This window comes from Lepisosteus oculatus, chromosome 5 (assembly GCF_040954835.1).
Source record: "Lepisosteus oculatus isolate fLepOcu1 chromosome 5, fLepOcu1.hap2, whole genome shotgun sequence".
Lineage (NCBI taxonomy): Eukaryota > Metazoa > Chordata > Actinopteri > Semionotiformes > Lepisosteidae > Lepisosteus > Lepisosteus oculatus.
In genome coordinates, this window is record NC_090700.1 from 17,145,464 (window position 1) to 17,153,225 (window position 7,762).

The window sequence follows — 7,762 nt, forward strand, 5'->3', positions numbered from 1 at the left end:
TCAATTCTGAGTTTAGCTAATGACCAATATTCTATAGCTTTTATAGCAGTGATCAATTTAAAATTACTCAATGCTGCCCTGACTTTCTGATTCAGTTCAAGAAAGGGAGCAGCCTTTATAATTTGTCTTCTGGAGCAGGTGTTTGGAGAAAAGCCACTTCCTATCTCTCAACTCCAAAATTAATGAACCCAAGAAAGTGTTTTTTGTTTACCATTTTCTTCGGTTGATAGCTTTGGTTTCTTACAATTTTTTAAGCATTCAACAACATTTTGAAAGTAGATTCAACCACTTATATTTGAGAGATGACTAATGACTTGCAACCTGAACTGCGATCATAAACCTTCCTAACATTTAAAACATACAATAGTAACCTAATTGACACTTTGCATGATTCCTTTATGCACAAAAGTTGCGTATGATTATTACACACTAGCATATTTGTGAAGTAGGCTGGCTCATGGTTTAATTTTACGAAGAGGACAGAGTCATAAAAGGGGACAATGCCTTCAAAATGCTCTTCAATCTGGAATTCCACTTAATCTCTCTGACACAAATCAAACATTGCTGATGGCAGTGATAGACAGATACTGTATAAGTGTATTGTATATCCAAAAAAAGAAATGTGTCTTTGGCATCATCATACAAAACTACAAAAAACAAATAACACTTAACATAAAATACATACACATTAAAAACAAATGATATTCTAGCCATGCAACAATACATGTACACATATCTCACTCTTACATATACAGTGTTACACTATCATTACATTAAACTGATGTCCTGTAATTTTAATACAGGAAATGGTCACTTAGCTGCATTTAATATACTGATTGCACATGGAACAAAAGATTTCTCCTATACATTTTTCTTGGCCACAGGCACTCTAAAACACCTCCCTGAAGGTAGCAGTTGGAAACTGAAGAGGGTGGGAGCTATTTCTGTGGTTGACCAGTTTTTTTACTAGCAATAATATCAATTCTAGCCAATTTTCCCTTACTCTTAATACTCAGGCTACCATACTACACCGTGATACCAAAAGTAAGGATGCTTTTTACTAACATTCTATAAACCCTCTCTGAAACATTTTAACTCACTTCAAACCCTTTCAACTTCCTGATAAAAAATATACGCTTTTTAAAGAATTTTTAAAAAATGCAATTGGTATTCTTTGAATATTTCAAAGTTAAAATATTCATCTGTTACTGTTCCTACTGAAGGTATTTGAAACACTGAACAACCATCACAGAGTTGAAAATCTAACTTATTGCTGTCACAAGTAGCCAGTTTTTGGCTTTTATCAACATTAATATGAAGCAAGCTTAACTGACACCACCTTTCCTGTTTAATTATCTCCTGTAATTAATTATCCACCTTTTCTCTATCATTACCAGTAAACAATCCTACTAGGGTCATACCAACTGCATAAATGGAAATAACATTTTGTATAAATGGAAAATAGTAAAAGGGGAACACCGGTATTTAGAAAATAATCATTGGAAAATATGTTGTTTATGTGAACCCACTGTGGGCGATCTGAAAATCCTTAATCCATTTTATAAGCCTCCCATTAACACCCAAACTCAACAACCGTTCCACCAGTATGTGGATTCTTCAGGGATATGTTCCCAGAAGAAAATCAACAATAGTGAAAAGAGCATAGTCACTCAAGTAATTTCAGCAATGTGAATGCATTGACACGCCATGTTAGGCAAGTAAGTGGAATGTCAACAAAGTCGAGAACTTCCTCAAAAGTCAAACAATTGGATTTCTCAGCACAGCATCATTGCTCATTCTGTCATGAGAATAAATCCAACAGAGATGAGCGCATAGAAGGTGAATCCCAGACAGTAGCAGCTTCTTTGCCCTCTGAGCCTGACATTTCAATCTGCGTGACAACTAATTTACAGTGCCTTGTGAGAGTATTCAGACCCTTTCACAAGCTTCCCATTTTGTTGCTTTTAAGCTCGCAGTTAGAACTTCAAAGTGGCAATTTATGTGTGAACAAAACACAAAAAGACAACTAAATTAAAATGAATATAAAAGAAAATTGTGAAGTTCTGACTTGAATGCTGTCAAAAATCTGTGGAAATTTGTTGTGAATACAATGTTTCCTGCACAAAATAATACTGTTTTTCACAGTTGTTTTAAGCACAGCTACCCAAGCTACCCAAGTAAAAAGGTCTGTGACAGGGAAGAAATAAAATTAAACTATAATCCTGGAATTTATTTATGGTAAAACATTTGCCATATTTCTTCACTGATGCTACAGGATGTCAATGAAAACATGAATTATGAAGTTTTCTCAGGCATTGATTTGTAAGTCATTAGCATATTTAATTCATATTTTATTTTCTCCTGGTTATGGAGTGCCATCGTGTCTTCTGGTTATTATTCCATCCTGAACAGTCCTTCCTTGAGCTACATTGCCACTGTTTCTAGGCCTTTACTCATTGATGATTATAAGTAACCTATAAGACCTGCTGGACAGCTGCCACCCAGGTTCAGAAGCAAACATCACTGTATTTTACACCCTTTGATGCAGATTAATGCCAAGAGGTGCAGCAAGCAAGGATCTGAGTTAAAACAATGAGCCTCAGTTCTTTTATGTTTGACCTGTCTAAATATTTGGTACACGTGCTCCTTTAGATTATTTTTTTTCCAAAAAGAGGAGTGGATGATATTCTTCTGTTGTTAACGTCAATGCAACTTTGCATTGAACAGTATTATTGCTTATGTAAGATATTACTATAGCAGGAAATATTATTCACAAATTAACTATTGCGTTTAAATGCAATACTAACTCATACAAACACAATAAGGTTTGCACTTCAATGCAATACTATCTCATATAAATGCAATAAATGTTTTTTGGCAGTAATAAGCTTCTGTAAAAAAAAACATACAAAGCAGTAAAATAAAAATTCTCAACGTTCCAAGAAAAACTGCTATACTACGTTGATCTCTACGTGCATTTTAAACTCAGACAATCCGAAACATTGCTGTTCACAATACTCAAAAGAAGTTGATACCATAAAAAACTGGTCAAAATTCCATGTTCATATGTCTTATATTAAGGAACAGACATTTTCTTTAGGATGCAAATTCCATTGCTTCATTTATATACCTAAAAAGGAAACATCGAAGACAAAAATGTCAGTCAACCTTACAGTATCACACATACTGTAGGCAGGAAGGAGACGTTCAGTATAGGGTAATAATGCAAAAAGTAAGACCTTAAAGTAGTGCAGTAGTGATCTACATACAGATCTGCACCAAAAATACCTCTGCATTCCATACTTTCTGTGACATACTGTATGTATCTCATCAGCTACAGACATTGAAAAGCCTTTTCTATGGTTTTGTTTCAGACAGTATAACTTGACATTTAGCATCCCTAAAAGGAGCAAACAACAGAGCAGAGCTGCCCTGACATTTTCATTAGTTAAAACTGCACTGACTTAAAAACAAGCCTATGCCAAAACTGGAAAGTGTTCTTCTCACAAAAGCTGCACTTTCTTCTTGCTAGATAAGAGCCTGTGCTCTCCAACAACATTGTGACTCACAGTCAGTTGTTAATGCGGAGTGAAAACATCAATAATCAGATGGTGGCAGAGTGATGTACTGTAAATGGACAACATAATATTTGGACAATGGCCAATTGGATAATTGGACTGTATACAGTATCTGAAACAGAACTACTTTTTAAAACTTTTTTTCAGAATTTATTTGTTGTCATACCAGCCTTGAAAGTTACAAAAGTTTACTAAAATGTCAAAGATTTTTTTCCAAATCTGAAGATGTATTAACTTTCACACAAGGGGGCCCCAAGAGTGCTATCCAGTCAGTTTTCTTTTACAACTCAATTAATAATGACATGGAAAGAAAAATGGCTAATTGATCAAATATACTGTGGAGCTGACCACCAAAGGCCTTACCAATTAGCATGAGGGCTCTGTGAATGATTCCTGACTGGTTGATTCTCAGAAGTCACAGGGGGTCTGTGATCTCCATGTTATCTGAGCTTGCAGTATATGAATTGCACAAATTACTTGGTCAGTTTGCTACATGATTTTGTTTTTGACAACTAGGGAGTCAGAGATAAACCAGACAACCTACAGTACTATGGATTTCCAGCACTGCACTTAGCCACCATTGCTAATTATACAGGGATGGCCATTTCCTGGAGAGACACAAGCCAGCCAACAGAATGATTTCATTTAGACCACGAAGATGATGATTTGTATGGAAATAATGTAAAATGAAAATACCGACACCATGTAGCTCTCAAGCCCACAACAGGGCTTCCCACTCCTTGGAAACTACATAGTCCGTAGGATTTGGTTTTGGTTTGAAGCTGAGCTTCTTATTGCTTAGTGAACATTTTAGTGTGCTAATAATTTGATTAAATAGGACCATGCGATTGCTTTCAAATCTTAAACCTAACATGCTAACTTTTGTAATTTTTGTAACTTTTTTTACATCGAGCAACAGGAAATAATAGTAAGAAATCGAATCAGTCACATTATTGGTTCAATTTCATTTTTAGCCACTGACGCAGATACCCTGACCAACAGGCAATGTTAAATTGGTTAAATTAAGAAAATAGATTATTAAGGTAATTAAGATGGAGTCGAAAGAAAATCTACAGTCCTTGAGGACACCTGCTTTAAACTTAATTTGTTTATTCTGATGTTTGTACAGTGCATAAATTTCTGTGATACTATAACTCATAACTATTTATGACAAAAATAAAGAAAAACATTGAAATAGTCCCAAAATAAGCAAGTAGTTCTCCACTTTATCAAACAAAACATCAAAAAGCCCTTTTCACGTAAGAATTACTGTTCTGTCCATAAGATTTAAGATCCCTGTTTCTTTAATCGATGCACGGTCGACACATGAAAGAAAGAAAAATAAAAGTTACTACAGAGCAGTTAAAGTATGACATATGATAACCTAACTTCTTATTCTTTTCATTCAATGTTTCCAATGATTCCTTGCACCAGGCTGAAATGGGATGCAGTAACTATTGAATAGCAGATAAAAACTTGCAGGTTTAATTTATGTTCAAATAAGGACTATTTGACTCAATGACTAATCCAGCTATTCAATTTGAGGAAAAACATGAAGAGCAGTAGTCCTGTAAACGTTCGCCTGGACATTTGCTAATACTCTTCAGTGGTCCACTCAAGTAGGAAATCAGCCACCTGAAATATTTGTTACATATTTACTCAGGTAATGTGAACGGTTCTGAGCTAATATGTGTACTCTATGTTCAGTTTACTTAAACAGACAAATTATAATATAGACCGTTTTCTTCCTTTTTCTGTTTATGCCACGTCCTTCACAGATGGACAATTACTATTATTATAGTCCATGATGTATTAGGTGCAAAAGAAAAAGTAATCAAAAAAGCAAATACATAACTGGGTTATACACTGTACAGAGTATATGTCAAGATAATATTTGTTCTAAAATGTATTATTTTAATCTTGGGTTTTGGCATTAAATCCATGTTCTCCGAGTGTTGCATGATGATCTGATACTGATGCAGTCAAACAGGAAACCTAGATTATCTCCATTAGAAACTAATATGTTTCAGTTATTTTAAAATGAGCTCTTCCAAGAATGGATGTTTATAGTGATTGTGAGGATTTTTTGTCTTTCCAAATTTCAAATGGATATTTCAAAAACAAAGCAGCCTCAATGTTACTGCTAATGTTAAAACCTTGTTTAGCCAATAAAACCCAAACAATTCATTTATCATACTGGGTTAAACACAACTAAAATATTGTAAAATATTGTTTGCTGCTTTAATCAAGATGGGCACCTAGGTCTGGACTCTCTGTGGTCATTAAAAATCCCAGGGCGTTTCTTGAAAAGTGTAGGGGTGTTACACTGGCATCCTGGCCAAATTTGGCCCTGGACTTTATCAATCATGGCCTCCTAATAATCCTCATCTATGAACTGGCTCCATCACTCTGTACTCCTCTCCACTGATAGCTGGTGTGTGGTGAGCATCTTATTTTATAATTTCATGACAAAGGTAATTGCCTGGAAGTCATCAAAACTGCTTATTTTTTTAGTTCAGAGCTAAGGTGTCAATTAAAGTCACAAAATCAAGTAGAATAACAAATAGATAATCTATCTCTTTCTGGTAGGTGTGATAATCCCCATTTATATTTATTTCCCTTCAGGTTCCTGTGAGATTGGCTGGGCCTATTACTGCACTGGAGGGGGAGCTGCAGCGGCCATGTTGATCTGTACTTGGCTGGCATGTTTCGCAGGGAAGAAACAGAAGCAGTATCCCTACTAGAGATTGAAATAAGACCACCCATGAAGAGGATCCACAGCACTGGTCAGTCTGGCAAAGGGAAGGGGGTTTTCTTACAACCCCCAAACGGAGCTCTGCTCATATTTACCGACATACGCTGGCTTGACACAGTAAAGGGTCTAAATGAACTTTGAACCCAGACTCAAGCCTTGCCACAAGGCTGCAAGCATCATGGGGGCTGTTGTATTAATACCGCTTGCGCAGTGTTATAGCATCTTCTTAAACTTCTTAAAGGACCAATCTCTCTGTCATATTGCTGTATAGTACTCACATTTTAATTCGTTACTTCAGTCTCTGTGGTTGTCAAGTATTAGCTTGCCTTGAAAAACAGCATACAGTAAAGGAGTAATATCTGTGTCAGTGTGTCATTGTTGTTGTGTAATATTTTTTTCCTTCTGTTAGGCTTGTACTTGCCATAATAACTTCATAAAACTGCAAACATATCGAAATATATTTTCTGGTATACGTATATCCGTACGTTAGCTCTTTGAATGCCAAAGTACAACCAAAAGGTTTATTGTTACCTACATTGTAGTCTCCATTGGTTGAATCAAAACTTAATTTATCTAATCTAATGCTCTTCTTAAGGTTTTGTGCTATTACTAATCTACAAAACCTTAAGGACTGTTGAACTTAAATAATGGTCTAGGAGATCCGTGTACTAGGTATGCTTGCCTCATCTCTCAGCAAAGATGTTTGTGGTTATACTGAGAGAGATTACATTTATGCTATATACGGAAACACTTTTCAAATTATGTTTTTTGCTAAATTTTGTGTTCTACTTTGCTGCTTTGAAGGAATACTAAGAGAAATTATTATTGATGTTGGGTACTCTTGTACATCTTGTACAGTACATCTCAGTGACAGTACTCAGTAACTTGAGACAGACACCTGTATATTGCTTGGGGAAATCCTTCAAAATTGTAAACTAAAACACAGTTTTTCCTCTGTGACACAGGAAATGGTAACAAATTTATAAAATGACTTACAGTATTAATAATTAAACCTTTTCCATTGTGTAGTAAACTGACATTTGAGATCTAAGAAGAGTCCTGATATTCTTTTTTTCATTTTAAAGTCTGACAGTACTTTATGTTTAGGTACCTGTTTGTTGTATGATAATGTATATTGTATATTATTAGCATTCACATTTTTTGTATAAAAAATGAATGTTTTTATTTGACATTTGTAAATAAATCCAGTTTTAAAAAGTATGTCACCTGTGTCTGGGCTTTCTTGACTTCTAGGGGATAAAACATAAAAAAGGATTTGAGTTAAAACCAAGCCAAATGCTTGTTTTCAGCTAGCACAGTGGTGGAGTAGTTAGCTCTGCTGTCTTGCAGTGCTGGGCCCTTGGGTTCAATTCCTGGGGTGTTATCAGGAGGAAGTTTGGATGTTTTCCCTGTGTTTGCATTGGTTTCC

General features: G+C 35.3%; 1 protein-coding gene across 1 annotated transcript in view; it reads left to right on the forward strand.

The window, feature by feature from the left end:
- Nucleotides 1-7,554, forward strand: part of lhfpl6 (LHFPL tetraspan subfamily member 6) — a 90,637-nt gene extending 83,083 nt beyond the window's left edge. The window contains exon 4 of the mRNA XM_006628196.3: nucleotides 6,204-7,554. Within this exon, the coding sequence (XP_006628259.1) occupies nucleotides 6,204-6,322 (119 nt within the window). The 3' untranslated portion in view covers nucleotides 6,323-7,554. The remainder of the gene's footprint in view (nucleotides 1-6,203) is intronic.
- Nucleotides 7,555-7,762: the final 208 nt, after the last annotated feature.